This window comes from Cucurbita pepo, chromosome LG10 (assembly GCF_002806865.2).
Source record: "Cucurbita pepo subsp. pepo cultivar mu-cu-16 chromosome LG10, ASM280686v2, whole genome shotgun sequence".
NCBI classification, from domain to species: domain Eukaryota; kingdom Viridiplantae; phylum Streptophyta; class Magnoliopsida; order Cucurbitales; family Cucurbitaceae; genus Cucurbita; species Cucurbita pepo.
The window spans coordinates 1337282-1358547 of record NC_036647.1 but is presented as its reverse complement, the minus strand read 5'-3'; the positions used below and the strand labels follow the sequence as shown (position 1 = coordinate 1358547).

The window sequence follows — 21266 nt, the reverse complement described above, 5'->3', positions numbered from 1 at the left end:
TTTCTTTCACATTCCAGATTCAATTCCATATCTCATATCTTATAAAACAAAAGACGGATCTCTTATAAAAGAGCCGATGGAAACGGGTCTAGTTGAGATCTTCGCTTTTATCTTTAGGCCGTGAATAAATGTAAAAGTGAAATGGAAGTGTCATTCCTTACTTAAATCCGTTGGTCTTGTTCTTCCCCAGAGTTTAATGTTGGCTCGAGTTGGAAACAATTACTGAATCTTGATTTTCAAGAAGGATTTTAATTTCTTGTAAAAAAAAGTATGTACACTTAGCTCTCGTTGTACTCATTTCTTTCCTACTGAAGGTTCAGTGATATATCATTTGTTATAAAAGAAACGTTTTTTTATAAAAAAATTTAAACCATAGATATACAAATAAAAAGATACGATAAGATTTTATGTTATTAAGAAAGCGCACAAAAATAATACTAATAATAATAATACAAACATTGGGTGCTTGTGTCTTGTCTCATGTTCACTTTAGGATTGAATTGACCAATCATGTGGGATACTTACAACTTTGTTGAATTTAATGAATTTGATTTATGGGTTTATTAAAAAATGCAATCTTTTTAGAATATTATATCCTTACAAAAATTGTATATGTTTCGTTCTTAAAACATAGGTTTTAAAGAGTTAATTCTACATTTTCGATATATCATATCTGATTAGAAAAGAAATTATACGTTAAATTTGACATGATGAAATTTGAACTTGACTCGACCCTGTCTCTTTAATTAGCCAATTAAAAAATCTATTGACATAATTGAATAGTAAGCCACGTCTATATTAAAATTTTAATTTCTCTTCAAGTGTCCTGCTTTCTTAACAATAAAAGAGAAACATGGCCGTTCTTTAGCTATTTGTAAAATTCGTGTTAGTATGAGTAAAACTCAACTCGTTTAGACATATGCTCTCAATTAAGCGATCAAAAGTTTGAATTTCTCACCCAAACGTATCGTTCTAACCATGAAATCCCTCTATAACTCCATTAGAACAACAAAAATGGCTTCAATTGGAACTCAAGAAAGAGTCATGAACAGAATTAGAAAGAGAGATGTTATTAAGATATCCTATAAACAAAATGAAGTTCAAAGAAAAGAAGAAGCACACCGGCGTTGGCGCAACAACAGCAGAGGCGGTGGCAGTGGCGGTGGCGGAGGCTTGTGTGTGTGATATCAAGGGTCGCCACGCTCATGCGAGCAGAGAAGCAAAGCCACACAGCGGCGGAGGATGTAGAATTTAGTGCGTTGTTTCTTCACCAAATTGCTGCATTTTTGGCCAAAAGATGAACAAGGATCACATGGGTATTCCCCAATTCGTCTCAAACTGCTCGAATTCCCACTCTTTTCCTTCACTCCTTCCATTCTTAGCGCCTCTTTCTCCTCCTCTGTTTATGTACTCTTTCTCTATATCTCTGCCTCTTCCCAGTTCTGGGCTAACCCAGATTTGTTCTACACACAGAAACAGAAGAAGAAACAAAAAACAGAAGGATTTTGTGTGCCTGATTCACAAATGGAACCCACCATTGTTTAAAAATTTATTTTCACCTCATTTCCAATGGTAAAACATTAAGAGCAAAAGGTATTCTAAAATGTTGTGTTTCCTTTTTGTGCGTGGATTACTAGTGACAAAGGCCTCCTTAGGACCTAATATCTATATGTTGTTGAAGAGAGAGAAAAAGGAACCAATAAACTAATAGAATCTTTTCTATTTTGATATGAAAAATTATAGAGAATTTCATATTCATGTACCTTAAAATGAACCATTACCACTAAAAGGTGAAGAAGAAGGGACCCAGTTAGTAAAACTTAAAAATTGAAGACTTCCAAGTGTTATAATAATGATCAAGAAAGTGGCATAAAGTAGGGGAAGGAGAAGAAGAAGCATAGTATATGTATATATAGGCAAGCAGGAAAGTTGGAGATGCTTCAAAAATGGGGCCAGCCATGTGCTAAGCCAGCATGAGTTGGTCTTTTTGGTCTTAGGAAAGCCCCTTTCAATGATGGGTCTCCATCTTTCACAATCCATACAATCATTTCTCCCTCCCAACTTAGTTTTCCCGTAGAAGATTGTATTAGGAATGATTACGACGCTGGAAAAGCACTCTCTTAATAGTAAGCGTCCATGTCCACCGCTAATAAATATTGTTCGCTTTGGTTCGTTACGTATCGTTGTCAATTTCGCGGTTTTAAAACGCGTCTACTAAAAAAATGTTTCTACTCTTATAAGGAATGTTTTGTCTGTATTTTACTTTTTTCCCTCTTATTTTTTGATGCTCCACTGTCATTAACTATCTACTGTTTCTCGAAACATTCTGACACTAAATCTGAGAAAGCTCGAGTATGATGATTTTGCGATCGGTACGGGATGGTGCGAGAAAAAAGTACTGTTTCTTCATTTTCGTTGAATATCATCTCTGGAATGAATTAAAAGATAGAGTTTAAGATGTCAGCATATATCATCAGTATCAATTGCTCGACATCTTGAAGAGCAGTACAACCGTACTGCACCTAAAAAGGATAACAAATGACCTTCATATACATACAATACATAGCTGTTTGACTTACAAAAAGTATTGTTTGTATCATGCAGAATTCTTGATGGACACCTTCCAACTTCCCAAAACTACAGCTTCTGATGCGGAAGATGAAATGTTCAGACCAAGCTGATGCATATACAACAAAATGCATTGGCCATCTGATCTCATATCAGTAAATTGGTGTATGCGCCAAGCCCTTGGCTGTTGCAGCATCGTTTTAGCTTGTATAACGCTCGGCTTTCAAGCTGTCGCACCCTCTCCTTGGACAAACCAAACATGTTGCCAATTTCCAACAGTGTTTTCTCTTTACCATCTTCGATACCAAATCGTAATCTGATTATCTGTCTCTCTTTCGAATTGAGAACGTTAAGGAGATTCCGTATGTGCCTTCGCATAAGCTCCCTCTCTACACTGATATCCGGGGTATCAACTTCAGAGTCTGCAGTTATTTCCTGTAATATAATTCAGAATGCATTCTCAGATTATGGTAGAGAACTGTCAGCATGATGTTAAGAATGTATTTATCATCTGCCTAAATGGATCGACTCTATGTATCTAACGAGCCCGACAAAATCAAATACATCTACGGATTTTCTGTGATTTCATTATTAAATGTAGCAACCAGTTCGTAATGTATCTTCAAATGATACCTGCAAAGCAACTTATAATCACCAACCAGTGGCAAACTAATACCAAAGCTTGGACAACAGACATATGATGGAACTTAGCAAGATGGATTTTCAATAATGAATACACATCTCTCATTCATCTCTATTCCTGACATCATTAGTCTCTTTACATTAAAAACGGTTTCCCTGTCGAATGATAATACCGTTATAAAGCGAATTTCATCGGTAACCCAGCATTTAGCAAAGCTGCACGGTTCCATTACTCTGAGCCACATTTACAATAAAGTAGTACAAGACTTACAAGCTTTTTGGAAGGTAAAAATCTAAAATCTTACATTCCGGAAGCAGTATGTTTCGAGTCATAACCTGTTCTTGTTTAATTTTCTGTTCTATTCTATTGGGTTAAAACTTGAGAGAAAAAGTGAAAGATACCTGAAAAGTTGTATCTTGGTCAGCCCATACAGTTTGCTGCAATGACTGTGGGATTCTCGACATAAACTGTAACTTATCCAATTTCTCAACTGTAATTCCAACATGGGCAGCTAACTCTTCTTTAGATGGTTTATAATTACCTGCTCGAACAAAATAATTCTTTGCCTCTGTTACCTTCCCAAGGAGGCCATATACATTTTCCTGTGTGAATGCAACTTTTGTTATACTTGTACAAAAACATAATAATAAAAAGAAACGGAGAGTTAATAAACAGTGAAATTTTTTATAATTCTTCAAGAATGAACCTAAAGACTAAAGAATCGTCATTACCGGCAAACGAATAGTTCTGGAGTGTTCGAATATTGCCTTTCTGATTGATTGCCTAATCCACCAATACGCATAAGTGGCAAAGCGGCAACCAGCTTGTTGTTTGAATTTTTCTACGCTCTTCATAAGTCCCAAGCTTCCTACCTAAGACAATATAAAAAAATGAACCAGGAAATATCATTAGCCTATGCACGTATCTCAACATATTTGATAGAGGATACTATTTTAAATAGAAAACACAAACGCAGTCGCCTAACTCGAATAACTCAATATTAAAGGTTCGTATAATTCCTGTGCCGAGCAGGACTTCAGATAATGCTCAAGTTTACAAGCAAGATAAGAATAGCATGAGTGTAATGTAGCGCATAATATGTTTGTACCACAGAACTAGTAGTGAATCAGGGCATGATGCTCAAGTTTGGGTGACAACCCACAAGAATGAGCCTTCACACAGAGATTCAAAATTAGAATTTAGATCATGTGCCATATTCATTGTCTAAATTTTCAGATCTTATTTTTTCCTTTCAAGATATAATTTGAGTAAATAATTTAAAATATGTTCATCAAATGCAAACAATTATGCCATGGCCTATAAATAAGATAGATAGGCAGACAGATGGATGGATAGATGAGACGAGGAGAGATTTTTAAAACCAACAAGGAAAAAAAACGTCGAACTTAAGCATAGTGCCTGAAGCATAAGGTTTGAGAAATACATGTCTAGCACTTTGCTCAGTATCGTTTGCCCAGTGGCCTAACTTTGACAATTGACTCATCTACTGACTGGAATGGAAGAGAGTAAGGGCATAGCACCATAGATGCATGCCTCATAATTAGAGCATAACCTGCAATAAGTCGTGAAGGCTGAGACCACGACCCTGATATCGTTTAGCAATGTGAACAACCATTCGCAAATTTGCATTAATCAGCTTTTCGCGACTGACCCGAAAGGAGTGAAGCTGTGACTGTAAGCGTTGACAAGTAAGCCCTAGGGCTTCAGCCCATTCAACCAAAGTTGGTTCACGGCCAAACTGAGATTGAAGTCTAACTTTCACGTTGTCCAGTATCATTAAATCCTGTAAAAAAAGTCCTAATGAATAGAAGACGTATGAAAACTGAAAACTGAAATAATAGCCTTCAGTTCACAAGCATACCTGGACTTGGACTATCAACTTGGCCTCTTCTTCAGCTGTTAAAAGCTTCGTTGTTTCAGGACCCCACAAGAACAGTCGTAGAGGATCATTAGGATCAAGGTTTTCGCCTGTTTTTCTCCGTGTATCTTTCCGCCTGGAATTATTATTCTCATGAATCATTGTTACATGTTTTGGCACCTTTCGCTTCTTAGATCGTCTATCTTGCAGTCTAGTTGACTTTACAGTTATCCCCTCCTTGCCTAGAGAACTAATCAATGAATATGTAACAATATGAGCAAGATTAGAGTTGAAATGAGACTATAGTACAAAAATGTGGCTATCATAAATTGTGCACATAAGATGAGAAAGATATAACTTACTCTTCAGGAGAAGAACAGTCCAGATTAGTTCCAACTAATTCAGACTTGTCAACTAAAGATGCTGCTTGTTTTGAAACTGACAAAGCTTTCTTAGCAAGAGCAATGACATTCTCTACTTCATCTTTAACAAGCATCTCCCTACCAGTGTTATTGGATTGTTTCTCGATCGCTGCGATCTTATTTTCCCCCATTTGTAAGGATGGCCATCTGCAAAATAAATATATTTACTCAATATGAAAGAAAGGATACATTCTTATCCATCTTTATATTGATAGAAGATGGTCAAGAGAAGGAAGTTTAGTCCATCTTACGATGATATTAAACCAGGCCACTCAACTGCTTGATGCTTAAGCTCCCAGACCAGACGATCATGGTCAATCTGGTTCCCTTCATCAATTGAAACACTCCTCCCGATAAGCCTCCTATCTAGAGTCATCTTCACAATGGGCATCAAATGAACCATTAATTGGAATTCCCAAATGCATATGTGAATCGCAGATACATATAATGTGAGACCCCACATCGGTTCAAGCCCACCACTAGCAGATATTGTTCTCTTTGGGCTTTCCCTTTCGGGATTCCTCTCAAGATTTTTAAAACGCGTTTGCTAGAGAGAGGTTTCCACACCCTTATAAAAAATGTTTCATTCTCCTCTCCAAACGATGTGAGATCTCACATATAAATACTTAATAATTATGTGTGTTTGAGAGAGAGAGAGAGCATGCGTACAAATGGAAATTGGAAAAACATGTATACAGACATCAGCACAAACATAGGTACTGTCAGCCAGAGTATGCTCAGTGAAATTAAATGCTTATTGAGAACGACTTTTTAAGTACTTAAAAATTCCGTTTTAAACCAATTAGAAAGTCATTCTAAACATATCCTAAGAGGCATTACACACTTTAACAGACAGATCAGAACAACATAGTTAGAACAATAAAGGAGTGTACTTCCTATAAAAGCATACAGCCATTCATAAACAGAAGTCAATGGACGGAGAGAGAATCACATAGTATTAAGAAACCACAAAATGCTAATATAGCTCTATATACAATACAATAATCCAATTTAAATGCAGAAGTTAGGAGAATTCTAACCTGAGATGTTCTATCATCCTTAAGTATTTGTGATTGAGGTCTACACTCATGGTGCTGTTCTTGTGAAAGAAATGAGGTTGAAAAGCATCGAGGAGTCACTTGCTCATGAAACATAGAAACTGCAGGATTTCATAACAAACATGTACGTAAGTAGATGTAGAATTTCTAGATACACATGTATGTAAGTGAAGANTAAAATAATATAAAAAGAAATAGTATAAAATATATGGATAATCATTTTGTTTATAGCTTTTGATTTTTGAAAATTAAGCTTATAAACACTTCCATCTCTGAGTTGCTTTGTTCTGTTATTCACTTTCTACCAATGTTGTTAAAAATCAAGCTAAGTTCTAAAAACTAAAAAACTTATTTTTGTTTTTAGAATCTAACTAAACATCAAATAAGGCAAACCCAACTCGAAATGTTTAAGATGGAACTATCTGAGTTTCACATTTGAGGTATCAACGCAACAGAAAAATTCCATACAAAGCACAGAAATGAGCTAAATATCAATATCAAACTGCAAATACAACCTGAAGAAGAGGAAGAGGAAGAGGAAGAGGAAGAAGAAGAAGAACAAGAAGGAGGAAGGAAGCTTCTCGGGTGGCATCTCGAAATGAAGGGCGATGACGAAGAGAGCAAGTTGAGTCCAGCCTCCATACGTAAAAATTCAGTGTTCCTTTTGAAGTAAGACGAAGGCTAAGAGCGTCTCCTCACATGGAGGTCTCTTAGGACTGTTCACTGAGAATTTCACCGCCGTTTAGTCTCTGTAAAGCATCTGGGTTCTTGTTTTCTGGTGAATGCTTCTGAGAAATTTGGTAAGAAATGGGTTGGGGGAGGTTTATGGATAAAGGAGGAGGAGGAGAGGTTCTTCGGTGGTTTCGCAGAGCAATCCGCACCTCAAAAATCGGGAGTTTAGATTTTTTACAAATGGATCGGGTTTCAATTATATACTATCGTTGTTTCAGATATATTTTTTTTTTTTTTTTTTTTTAATCCCAAGAAATTATTGGTGGGTTCTTGAGTTGTTGGGTCAGTGGGTTGACATGGCCCAATGATAGCAGATTAGGCCCTTTCAACTCAAGAATCCAAAGCCCAGAAGCTTTCAAATTCAGGCCCATTTATTGTTCTCTTTTTAGGAAGGCTCCGATTTATTATTATTATTATTATTCTAATGCTCAAACTGTGCCCAATAAACATCAATATACTTTTGAAATTTACATATAAATTATAAGTTACAATCAGTCGTTGGAAGAGTACTCTTAATATATAATAATGATTTATACTAACGATACCGGACTAAATCCCATCCCACTTCATATAAGAATTTTTTGAATAAACATGAATTTCTTAGGAACAAAACGATCGTGGGTACATTTTAATGTTCGATTGTTCATCCATCAATAGAAAATATGAACTGGGTTGAAAGCTCATGAGACATGTTAGTTTTACCCAGATTGATTCACACAATTGGTCACCCAACGTAGTTGAAAAGGCCAATGGTGCGAAACTACTATATATATATATTTATTTATTTGTTTGTTTATTTATTTATTTATTAAAGATAGTGTTAAAATACAAGTAACACTGTCCCTTCCTGGTTAAAGAAAACGCATCAACATGACACGAGAAAGACAGCATTTCACTTTTAGTGTTGGAGAAAAGATACTGGAGACTTAAACCAATAAAGTTGAATTAAAAATTGAAAACAAATTAGGAAATTTGGAAAAAAATAAAAAAATAATGACCAATACTGAGGATGGAAGGGGAGGATTGTGAATTTAGCCTTAAAATTGAAAAGAGAGAATAAATTTGAAAGAATTGAATCGGGCCCACTTGTTGGGTGGGGCCCAAAGGTGGAGTGGGACCAAACAGGAAGTGGACCCAGATGTGAGTTATTTTATTTTATTTATTAGTTATTCCTCATCGGTGCCTTCCTCTTCTCATTCCGAAGCTCTCTTCTGAAACCCTAAGACTTCCTCCTCCTCCTCCTTCCGATCAAAACCCTAAAGACAAAAAACCCCTTTCATTTCTTCCTCTTCTGAAATTAAATCACAGTATTTCGACTATGGGATCGGAGATCGCTCTACACAAATTCCCCTCTTCTTCCGATCACCATTCTCAGCCCACCGCTGCTTCTCACTCAGTCGTCCGTAGTAACGCATCTCCGACCAACGTCACCCAGCAATCCGTCGTTCCTCGCAAATCCACCGCCTCGTTATCATCCTCTTCTTCTTCGAGGGACCGTCACACCAAGGTCAACGGAAGAGGGCGGCGTGTCCGTATGCCGGCCCTCTGTGCCGCCCGAATCTTTCAATTGACGCGCGAGCTCGGTCATCGTTCCGATGGCGAGACTATCGAGTGGCTTCTCCGTCAGGCTGAGCCCTCCATTATTGCCGCCACTGGTACTGGTACTGTTCCGGCAGCTCCGATCTCAACCATCTCCCCGGCTATGGCCTCGTCCGGTCCGTCCGTTTCTTGTCGGGTTCAGTCGGTGGGGGTTGCCGCCGATGAGCAGGGGATGTTCGCGATGCCACCGCCGAGCTGCCGTCTGGATTTATGCCAGCCGGTGGGGTTGGACTACTCTGCCGCGGGCAATGATTATCGCCACATGCCGTTTACGGCGCTACTGTTGCAGCCGTCGACGGCAGACGAGGCGGAGGAGAGACAGGAGGAGGAGGTCTTCAGAGAATAATACAAATTTGAAAGGGATCAAACAGACACAGACAGCAAATTGCAGTACGGAAATTTACCCTTTTTCATCTCTTCTCCGTTCTCCTTCCTCGTTCTGGTTTTGGATGGAATTTGTAAAGGGAAGAAGAATCTGTAGGCTCTTCTACTACTGCTATGGAAATTCGATTATTTTTCTTTTTATTAAAATTCAAATACCTACCTTCTCTGGCTCAACTGAATGATTGGACCCACCATTGTCAACATGGCCTGCTTATATCTTCCAACGCATTACATTTTCAGTGGGGCATGAAATGGAACATTCCTAGTACTGGAAATTAAATATTATAATTATTTGTTTTTTGTCAACGAAAATCATTAAAAATCTGTTAAAGAAAGGAACTTTCAGATCAGGAAGGGATGAGATTTCTAACCTCAAACATTTTCTGTCAAAAGAATCCATCCCTATGCCGCTTTTGTTCTGTTACTCTGCTGCTGGGTTAGATCAACTAAGAGAGAAATATACAATTGAAGTAAATACTGATACTCAAATGAAAACATCCCTTCTACTTTTAATCAAGTCTGAATGGATAGAATGGGATTTGCAATGAAGAACAGAAGAAAATGGAAGGGAGATAATATCAAAGAAGCTGCAGAGACCGTAAGATGCCTTTTTAAGTACAGATCCAAGCATCTAAAGGTTATTGGAATGGGAGGCCAATATGAATGAGATGCAACAATGTTAGATCTATAAAAATTCTGAACTAAAATAAAACAACTCCAAGTTCGTTGCGTTCTCTTCAATCAAAGCACAAAGCAAGGGGTCCATAAAGTGCAAGAATCCTGCAACTTTTATTAATCTATTTAATATAAAATTGTAAAATAAGATCCAGAGCAGGACAGACCGAGTTTCTCTGGTTACAAATTGAAAACATTGAAGTCCAATCATCGGAGTCAATATGGAATGTTGTGGAGTCCTCCCCCCAAATCTTTATTCATGCAATAAACTGCAGATGGGAGTTATTGATAAAAAGGGGGCCCGAGACGCGAGAAGTCTTCTTGAAATTTAAAGAAGACGATGCAGTAGGGGTTAAGTCTTAATGCACCTTTTGCCCGGAGTCTCAGTGCTTATGTCCAAAAATCCACCATCTCCTCCTCTTTCTACTGTCATTTGATTGCTCATCTGCAACTGAGGAACCATCTGAGTAAAATATGGAGCTATGAGTTATGGACTTGTGGCATTAATGATTAGCAGCTAATTTAGACCAACTTGATCCCAAGAAGAAAACGTCTAAGGCATCAAAAGTGAGGGTTGGACCATTAAAATTAGAGAGGTACAACTATAGAATCAATATGCAAGCCCAACCAATCAAATCAAGTTGGTAAGGAGCTCGGTGCAATTCAAGAAAATGAAACTTACATACGTTCTTATTCCGACTAAAGAATGGAATGATTACCCACGAGATATAATATCAGGAAGCTTTAGATTCAGTATGGAAAGAACAGGAAAATATTTACCTTCTTGGGGATAGATTGAATTGTAATGCACCTCTGCCCAAAAGCTCAGGAAAATGACTGCATATGGCACAACAGACTAATATATGAAGCTCTTTGCAGACAAAATTACATACATGTAACATTGATGCAGAGTTCTATTAATGAATAAAGAAAATAAAGAATGGTGGATCACAAAAGGAGGAGAGAAGTCAATGAATTTGAATATTGGAATTGTCTCTTTTTGGTATAAAAGAGATGGGTTTTGGTTTATTGGCAAGAGATAACAGGTTCGCAGTACTCAGGATACAACAAATGAAACCAAAAAGAACTGAAAAACAGTGCGGAAGGGAAAGAACAGATGCACTTTCAAAGACCATCTTCCTCCATTCAATCTGACTGAATTACAAAGGAGAAGAAATTGAAAGTAAAAATGCTAGTGAAAGAGTAAGAACAAATGAAAAGGCGTACTGCACTAAAATTCCATTTTCCAAAAAAATCAGCAAGAGAATGAGCCATGCATGGGCTCATAACCAGGTAGAATAACCAGAAAAATTACACGAGTTAATATAAACATTTGAGTGAAGAATTTACCTTGCCTTTTCTTCTGAAAACTGGGGAGAATCTCTATACAACAGGTTTCCTTAAAAGAAGTCATAACGAATATTTTAACGCCATACTGCAGCAAAAAACAGTCGTAGACACATTTAGCTTCACGAATTTTTACATTTTCATATCAATCTAGCAAGTTCATTCTAATTGACTGCATTATTGGGCATTGTTACGTCACCCAAGACATATACCGTTAATAAAATGGACATTTAACTCTGAAGTAATAAATAAGCCAATGAACACAAAATAGCTGAACCTAGAACGTTCAAATCTCTGTCATAAGTTTGCTTAATTGTTTTAGCCATTCTAAATATTAACATGGTCAAAATTATTTTAGATTTCGGTTCACTGCATGAATGAACAACAAACATATTTTAAGCTTCCAAGTTTCAACACTATTTGAAGAAAACACTTCAAAGCCGGAGACAGTGTATTGCGATGACCATACCCAATCTGCAGCTGCCTGAAGTGTTACATGATCACCCCACTCACCAGTCCTAGAAAAATTTCAAATGAAGTAGACTAAGAATTCTCCAAACAGGACTAGAAAATGGGGTTGAAAAGAATTAAATAAATAGAAGATTAAATGATACATGGACATCTTTTCCAAATAATCATCATATGCCATGGGAACATATCCCTCATAAATCTCCCGATGTGACTTGAGCTGGTATGAAGAAAAAAAAAAGAGAGAGACAGAGGTCCATGTTAAATAGGTCATAATCCAGTAGATATGAGACTGCCTCCTACGATTAAGAAAAAAGAAATAGCATTAAAATATATTTTTATTGACCAATCAGAATTGCCTCTTAGGATCTATAATGGCCTCAAAAGGTCCAATATACATACATTATTTGATCTTTTGAAAAATAGTCGAGACGAACTTATGAAAATGAAACATTTTTGCATAGAAGACGTAAAACATATATTAGACATTCTCGAAATGGAAAAGAATTTTGCATAAATTTAAAATCCATTGGATTTTTTTTGTAGAAAAACTTTAGAAAAAAAAAGACTGAAAATGAAGTTTGAATAAGTGTAGAGCTAAAAGCAACAACGACATACCTGATTCACAACATTTTCTCTCACCAACTTGTGGCGATTAGATGTTCCAAATAGTTGATCTGATAAAGCACGGAACTGAAAATTGAAAACTGATATATGTCATGGTCAATTCAAATTGTTCAATTGTGATCAGAACCACATGCATGAGAAACTACTAACCTGACAATTACCATCCCCTTTAACCTTACGTTCAACAAAATCATATACCTTCAACCTAAGATTGAGAAGGCAGTGGATAGATAACAATTAATACCCAAAATTCAATATCAAACAACAATCATACACTAAGAGAAAAGGCATGCAAGTAGCAGACTAAAAAGGATAAAAGAAATTCAAACACACACACAAGCTATAAACAATAGACTACAGATTCAACCATATCAAACAACAGAGAGCTTCTGAGATATTACCTATCCAGCAACCGTTGATGATCTGAAGTTACTTCATCAATTGATGGAATCTCACCATTAATTCTTGGGACATGCTGCCCAAATCACATGAGAAATTGTAAGGCAACTTTGTAGTAGGCAGGCAAGGACAGATATTATCTTGGGTCCCGCATACTTGTGTTAACACAGAAATGGGAAAAGAAGCAGAGGTGGGCTTTTGCAACTGTATAGTTTCAAAAGATTCCTAGATTGTCGTTCAAAAAATTAAATAAATTGTGAAAATAAAAAATAAAAAAATCAGCATATTGGGAATCAGTTAAAGAGAGCATGAGCAAGTCAATGGTTCACAGAGAAAGCATCTACCAAATGTACAAGACCCCTAAGATTCCAGTAACCATTCGAGACTGACAAAAATGCAGAAATGTTGTAAGAATAGTTCAAAATCTTCCAGAATTTCGAAAAGAAAAAAGAAAAGAACCTACGCAAATCATTATAAATATTTCCCAATTATGAAGAAATCAATTCCAAATTCTAAGAAAATATAGAGTATTCCTAGATGTCGGCAGTCACAAGCCCCAGCTAAAAAGCATGCTCCATAAAATGTCTTGCATAAATTGATCAGTCTAGGAGGTAATATTTTTATCGCAATGAATCTATGGTTTACTTCAACTGCTATGCCAAAATAAAAAGATGTAATTAGAAAATCTCACGGGTGCTGGAATCACTTGATCCATTTTCCAATCTACTTGACTATCATGCCCATGTGGATAGTAGCTATCCTCTTGACCTGGACTAGAACATGAACTAGAAGCCTCCACAGTTTCAACTACATCTTCAATAGAATCATTTTCTGCAGATTATAAAAATTTTACGCACCGTATAAGGATCACTATCCCACATACGTAGAAGGAGTAGATAGCTAGTATTAGTAAGAACCTGAACCGTAGTTCCTTGAGGATGGATTGTCCCAACCAAGCTCATACTTAGATGCTTGGGAGGGATCTTCTATATTTGAATAGCCCGAGGCCTCTGCGATTTCTAATTGGGAAAACTCCTCCTGAAGAGTGTGCGCAATAATCTCATCGTTCTCCACATGGTTAACCTCATTATTGCAATGATTTCCATAATAATGCTCATAGAAATTAACATCGTGTTGTGCCATGTCAGGAAAGTACTCGGAACTATACGATGAATCCCCATTGAAAAGACGAAGACCCCAACTAATCGCATCGGAATCATAATCGTTCATGACCATCTTCTCATAACACCTATTCAAGAAGGGGTAGTTTCTCCACCAGAGACTGCTTCTTTAGCAAGTTTGCAGAAATACCAACCCCAAAAATTTCTTACCTACCAGAGAAAGATTGAACTGCAGTTGATTACAAGCATGAGATCAATAATCAATACTTGATGTCTGAAAAGTTCCTTCTAACATCGAAGTTTAATAATTAAAAAACAAACAAACAAACAAATAAGGGACGTATTTTGATACTGATCTAACTAAGAACGCCTCTATGCATTAATATCTTCGGATGCCGATCAAAAAACCATGCAATTTCTAACCAATCCAAAGCTTTCAAGCGTGGATAAATTTGAATCAATCAAATAACAACAAACTCGTACAAACATCAAGAAGAAGACGAAAACAACTAAAAAAACGTACAGAAGAACGATCAAAACAATGGCAGACTGGATCAATGATGAAAATATGACATTAATCATCAATACAAACACTCACCTGCAGTTCAATCAAAGGCGAAAGCGATGAACGCGGTTTAAGGCTGAACCTTCCTATCGAAGAAATGTATGAGAAAGAAAAGAAAGTCCCAGAGGACTGCACATTAAAAGAAGCATACGGATGCAATAGACGACGACGACAAATGTTGTGAAAAAGCGCATTTCATGCCCTTTATATACAGTTACCGCGCGGTTGATGTGTTGTGAAAGTACCATTCTCTCCCCCTAAATTATGCGTATTTCTTTTTACTTACTTAAATTACAATTTTACTTTTTCTCTATAATATACATTTATTGTTGATATATTATTATGCGTGTGAAATAATTTTCTATTATAATACTATTTAATAAGATATTGATATGAAACTATTGAAAACTTAATGGTATTTATAAAGGGTATTTTTAAAACCATTTTGAAGAATTTTTTTTTTAAAAAAAATTAAAGGTATTTTTTTAGATTTTTTCAAAGTTCTTTGAAATTAAAAAGATATATTTATTAATGTAGACTAATTTATATATATATTTTTAATAAATAAGCCACTAAAAGAATTATTTAATTGTTATCCATAATTGTTGAGTAAAATAAGCCTATGAAAATTATTTTTTTTTTTTTTTTTAATAGTTTCTCATTCACTACGATGAGAAGAAACAACTAAAAGACGTGTTCTTAGGGTATAATCGTAATTAATATATAGAAATCTATTAAGTGTGGGACCCACTCCATTATGGTTCAATAAGTTTACTAAAAGTTTTCAAACTTCCTTTAATTCTTTTTTTCTTCTTGTTTTCAATCGCTCTCTCCTCTGTCTCGTGATAATTGGCTTCCATTTTCTCCATGACCTCAGGCTTCCATTTCCAGCGAAAGAAAAACGCCGCCGCCACCGCCCTCCGGTTGAATTCTACAAATTAGGAATTCTCTGACGCACCCACCGGCCTCGAATTGGTGAGTTTCATGGTCGGAATTTTGAGTGCAACTTCGCCGTGCTTCCGCCTGCAACTCAACCACTCTGTACCGCCCTCTCATAGAGCTTCACTTGACGGAAGCAGGCGGTGGAGATGGCGGCGCCTGAAACTGCGGGGAGTGTGAACCCCTGAAAACGAGTATTGTTTTGGCACGTGTGGTATGCACCACGGTCCATTGAAGCATTAAACATCACTTTCAATCCTTTGTTTTCGTTACTATGACGTGGCAATTCCGAAGCATTTGATTCGTCAACATTTTGCCATTATTAAAAACTATTTGTTATTGTGCTAAAAACAGTTGTTAAATTTGTGTTATTTATTCAATAAATGTTTAGATAATTTTAAAATCCATCAATTTACTAAATACANAAAAAAAAAAAAAAAAAAAAAAAAAAAAAAAAAAAAAAATTCTAATAAATAAATAATTTTTAAAAAATTAAAATTTTTAAGACACAAAACTAAAATTTTAAAATTTTATTAGACACTTTTAAAAATATATAGACCAAAAATAAAGAATGAATGAATTATGTGTATAGTCAAAATGGCTACTAGTCCAAATTGGAACCTTAGAAGAAGACAATCTTAACGTGTGGGCTTATACCATTAGCTTCCCCTTTTGCTCATAAAACAAATGTGGAAGCCAACTCCAACACCGCCCTCCAACTTGAACAAGCAAAGTTGTTTTTTTTCTCCTCTCTCTCTCTACGTTGATATTGATGGATGACAAGAAAATAGCGTTGTTCGGTTCACTATAATGTTGGTTTTCGTTTAGACTTTATGTGAATGTGATATTCTTAATCGAAGATTTTAATAACATATCTAATTATAATTTTATATGTAGATCTTTTAGCAACGATATCGAGCCAGCTTGCTTCACTAGATTCTATTAATATGTGGAAATCTAAAGTTTGACAAATTTGATGGGTCGTTTGCACTATGTAGAAATCTAGAGGCTAGAACTACAGAAAGTCTAACGTTTGACAAATTTGACGGTTCACTTGCTTTATGTGGAAATCTAGAGATTTGAGCTATGCAAAGTCTAACGTTTGGATCGCTTGCTCTATGTGGAAAACTAGAGACTAGAGCTGTGAAAAATCTAACAAAGCTAAACCAGCAACAAGAAAAGGGACTTAAAAAGAAAACTTAAGATTCATGTCAACCAAGTCCCAAATACTGCAAAAATGACGTGTATTGTAATGTTAAATAAATATGAATGTTCATAACGAGTCAGCCTTTGAGTATCACATGCCTTGTATGGAGTTCTGCAAAAGCCAAGAAAGAGCAGGCCGACTATCTTTGACTAAAACAATAAGATCCCTTCTCTGCTACCAAGTTCAGTAACAATTATGGTATACTCATCAACTTATTTAAGAAGAAGACAGTTTCCTGGATATAGTGTAAGGAAAATCAGCCGTGTTAGCTAATCCTATTTGCACAACACGGAAGCATATGTTACAGGATATCATCCGAGTTACCTCGCACCCGAAATCGATTGGCCATGCTCATCAGCTGTTACTTCAATCAGCACGTCCTCGAAAGCTTCTTCAAGTCACTCGTAGACACCGAAACCAACCATTTTCGCTATGTTGAGAATCTATGGTTTTACTGTCATTCCTTGATTGGGCGACCTTGGGAGTTTTTGAGGGTGTACAACTTTCCAAGGGTATTTGAGAGTTCCCTGTTTCTGTCCAAGCGTCTGCAATCCCGCTGACCATTTCCAAAATATCGCTCATCTTTGGACGATTCTTTGGATTTCGAACGAGGCAACGGTTTGCTACGCTTGACAGCTTATACGCAGATTTGATGTGTGATTTCCCCTTCAGCCTTGGATCCAGTATTAACTGGAACTTCTTTATGTCTGTCAGATATGGCTTCACCCATCCTAAAAGCTTCTGCTCACTCTTGGGACGGTTTTGGTCTATCGGGGCCCTACCCGTTAGGAGTTCATAAAGGAAGACCCCGTAACTCCATACGTCGGTCTTGGATGTGAGATGTCCAGTCCGGATATACTCAGGAGCTGCATACCCCATTGTTCCGACAATCTGACATGCATTGTTGTCATATTTACTGAGTTCCAAGAAAACATAAAAAAGTTCTAAACAGAACTACAGCATCATGCATGTTTCTTGTCGTTTGGAATTAGTATATCTTAAAATATGTGTCAAGACCTTGAGATAACCCTGTTCAACATAGCAACTCAAAAACCAAAGCTGAACTCTACAATGACAATCCTATTAAGACCACCTGTGATGTGTGTTCGAGACATTAGACGAGTATAGCATAAAAAGATTGATGGACACCGGGAACGACGAAGTTCATTTGGAGAGAACTGTCAGATCGTTATGTATGTGTGTGCACGTGAGTTTGTTTGGTCTTCAGGCCTGAATTGAGCAATGTTCGATTGATATTAAGTAAAGTGGGTGGTACTGATCGAGCTTACCGCCGTGGAGACATGAGTAAACCCTTCTGGAGGTCCTAACCTGGCGAGCCCGAAGTCCGACAGCTTTGCATTCCATTGCTCGTCCAGAAGAATGTTTGAAGATTTGAAATCCCGGAAGATAATCTGCTAAATCTTCAAGCGAATAAAGATACATGTACCCAAAAAGCTGGGAAAAGTTGCTTACACAAAGGAAGAAAAGTACCTGAACATCTAATTCTTCATGTAGATATGTTAGTCCGCAAGCAGCATCTCGGGCAATTCTTAATCTCATGGCCCAGGAAAGAGTTTTCTCTGCTCGACTTGATAAATGGTCCGACACACTTCCATTGGCCAAAAACTCATAAACGAGTAGACGCTGTATTCCTCGTTCATCATCATCGGCACAGTAGCCTACCAATTTAACAAGGTTTTGATGTTCAACAAATCCAAGAAAATTCACTTCTGTCACCCACTCCTTATGACCCTGCCAACAAGAGGGAAGAACCTTAATATGCAAACTACTAATCCTAGGATGATTTCTGGTGATCACGAAAAAATGGAAATCACGATGATGAAGATTATAGTACAAAAATTCATTAAGCATATTTTCTGTAATAAGTTCAAAAATAGCTTGTAGCTGAAAGCCATATATGATGCATTCGGTAACGACAATCGTCTCGTATAAGTTAAATACTTGTAAGAATTGCAAATGGGTACAAAATATATTCTCATCTCCCATGAAAGTATGGAAGAAAACAAAAAGAAAAACCCTCTAGAAAACAGCACACCCTCACCTTTATCTTCCATGGAACTGATAATGTACTTTGCTCAGCAAGACATTTTCAAATGAAATCAATGAAAAAGTAAAATTAAGTTGGCCTAAAAACTCTCATAAAAAACTAAAAAAGAGCTTGCTAGTTAATATCAAGAGGCAGAAAGCTTGCCTGCAATCCCCTTTTACCAAGCTGTTTGACAGCCACTTCAACTTTTTGCGATGGATTGTCGGCACTCTTGATTGACCCTCTATAAACGCATCCAAAACCACCTTCTCCGACCATACAAGTTCGACTGAAATTCTTAGTAGCTGATTTGAGATCAGGCACGGTAAAAACTCTGAGGTTGCTAGCTCTTTCAGACATGCTGAGTACGTAATTTCTTCTTGAAGATTCCGAGCTACTGTTCAAAACGTTTTGCGAAGTAAATTCCGACCCAAATCTCCCAACTTCAACATCGGTATTTGTCGAGTTGGTGGACAAATCTGGTGTCGTGTTTGAGTTCACTGGTTTATCCCTATTGTCACCATTACAAAATGAGCAAAACCAACTCATGTCTCCTGAAATGACCAGCACATTGACTCTTCAACAACCAATCTAAGCGTTGCAGAGAAAACATGGACATCAATGTTCAACTATACCAAATCAATCAAAGGAAAAGATTGAAGTTCATTGAGCTAAAAAAGATAATGTAACAAAGTGATAAATTATCCATGCCGAGCCTTGGAAGAATTGTCCATAATTCTTCCATTAAAGAAGAAAATGGAGTATACAGAATCCCAGATCTTCTAGTTTCTTTTCTTCATAATGACAAACCAATTCATCGTCCGAGAAATGATCAATTAAGAAAACAACACTTCTCTTAGTCCTACATCGTAATCGGCCCACTGTTGTAGCAAAAAGGGAAACGCGTTTAAACAGAACAGCATGAAAAGATATTCAAAAAGAGAGCAGCATCCCAGATTAGTAACTTTAATCCAAGAAAAGCAAAAAGAACAAAAAAAGGATCAGAATCAGATAATCCAAACCTATTACGCTTTTCACAAGATTGCAGGAACCATGAATCCCAACTTCCTTAGAGAATTCCGAAAGAAAATTCAAGAAGAAAAACGCCCAGAAAACGTAGAAATCGGTGGAAGGATAGGAGACGACCCGGTGAACCTGAAGAGTCTTCACACGGCAGCTGAAGTCAATCGGTCTGGTCAGCTAACAAATCGAGATTAACGAACAGGCAATCTAATTTATCGAGTCTAGGGTATAAAATATGGATTTAAGCGCAAATGCTTGACTCGGTAAGTAACAGAAGAATGATGTTGATTAAGAAGTGAAGAACGGCAGTGTGAAATTGACGACGAGAAGCAAGAAGGGCAGAAAATCGAAATGGTGAACAGGAAAACAGTGGGAGAAGTCAATGAATGAGATTCGTGGAACGAAATCACTGGGAATCGGCAGCAATTCTTAGGGCCCGCCATGGCTGTGAATGGGGTCCTACAGAACATGAATTAAAGCCGCGGAACTGCTTCACCGACCCGCAGATAAATTTTTTCTTGCCTCTTCGGCATTTATGGAGTAAATATGAACACGGATTGGCACTCTGCAACTCGTGCTATACTCGGCGGCCATTATGAACATGATTCAATTTCTAACATATCTTCCATTGTCGTCGTGTAATTATTGAAATTAGAAAACGTAAGGTATATTCATAAATATGAAAATGTATTAATTTAAATAATTAATTCATAACTGTGAAAATTTATTATATCTAAATAATGTGTAAATAATAACGGTAACCACCAATTTATTGTCCGACATTTTTTAGCTACATAGTTACATTATCTAATCCTCTTTTATAAATGAAAACTATCTTTATAAACTAACTGAGTCTTTTTAGCATGTTTTGTATTTACTTATATACATGTTAAGAAAATTTTCAAGAAGTCGTTCAACATAAATTTTTTTCAAAAAATACACTTCACCGAAAAAAAAGACGTACCTTGTTGGTATGAACAGTATTTTTCAATTCTTTCAAGTCTAGCTTAGTCATCTTATCCTCAAATTCGCTCTCATTCAAATATGATCTCAATTCATCCATGTATCTCTCGTTTACTTGAGCATCACAATTGTAAGTTTACGGAAACATAATTCATAATTATTGAACCTTGAAATTTTAAATTAAATTTATTTTACAGTCAAAAGTTTAAATTATAAATTATATGAAAAAATTATTGAGTAAAATTATTCTAAAATAATAGTTTAAATTATAAAGGACTAAGTTATTAAAATTTAAAACTTTTTTAAATTTGTGTAAGTTTCTAAATTTAAAAAACGTCAAATAAAATATTAAAAATGAATTTTAAGTAAAAACGTGAATTTCTTAAATATAAAATTAAAAGTTTATAATTTTTTTTGGGATAAATTTTAAAATTAAGTAGTGAAAGTTGGAGGCCTCGTTTTGTAACTTAAAAACAACCCGGTCGGGCGAGGCCGGAGTGGTTGAACCGGTATTTGACGGTTATAGTGGTCCAACTAGCGATTGATCATCTCGCGCCACATTGCATCAACAAAATCATTAAAGAATTTCACTCTTCTCAA

At 36.5% G+C, this 21266-nt stretch overlaps 2 protein-coding genes and 1 pseudogene across 2 annotated transcripts; 1 reads left to right on the top strand and 2 right to left on the bottom strand.

Moving 5' to 3' along the window:
* Positions 1 to 2383: 2383 nt before the first annotated feature.
* On the bottom strand, positions 2384 to 14655 carry LOC111803497 (RNA polymerase sigma factor sigF, chloroplastic). The gene is made up of 18 exons (XM_023687930.1): positions 14521 to 14655; positions 13719 to 14151; positions 13493 to 13632; positions 12804 to 12877; positions 12553 to 12607; positions 12394 to 12468; positions 11922 to 11995; positions 11777 to 11825; positions 11311 to 11395; positions 10741 to 10797; positions 6553 to 6671; positions 5764 to 5888; positions 5453 to 5659; positions 5094 to 5340; positions 4785 to 5015; positions 3943 to 4083; positions 3613 to 3813; positions 2384 to 3003 (listed from the first exon to the last, which is right to left on the bottom strand). The coding sequence occupies exons 2-18, from the start codon at positions 14035 to 14037 to the stop codon at positions 2716 to 2718; spliced, it is 2487 nt and encodes an 828-aa protein (XP_023543698.1). The 5' UTR covers positions 14038 to 14151; positions 14521 to 14655; the 3' UTR covers positions 2384 to 2715.
* Positions 8231 to 9459, top strand: LOC111803496 (transcription factor TCP11-like). Its single transcript, XM_023687929.1, has one exon. It carries the CDS (start codon positions 8621 to 8623, stop codon positions 9245 to 9247), a length of 627 nt encoding a protein of 208 aa, XP_023543697.1. The 5' UTR covers positions 8231 to 8620; the 3' UTR covers positions 9248 to 9459.
* A 2373-nt stretch (positions 14656 to 17028) lies between the features above and the next one.
* On the bottom strand, positions 17029 to 20205 carry LOC111804316 (annotated as a pseudogene).
* Positions 20206 to 21266: the final 1061 nt, after the last annotated feature.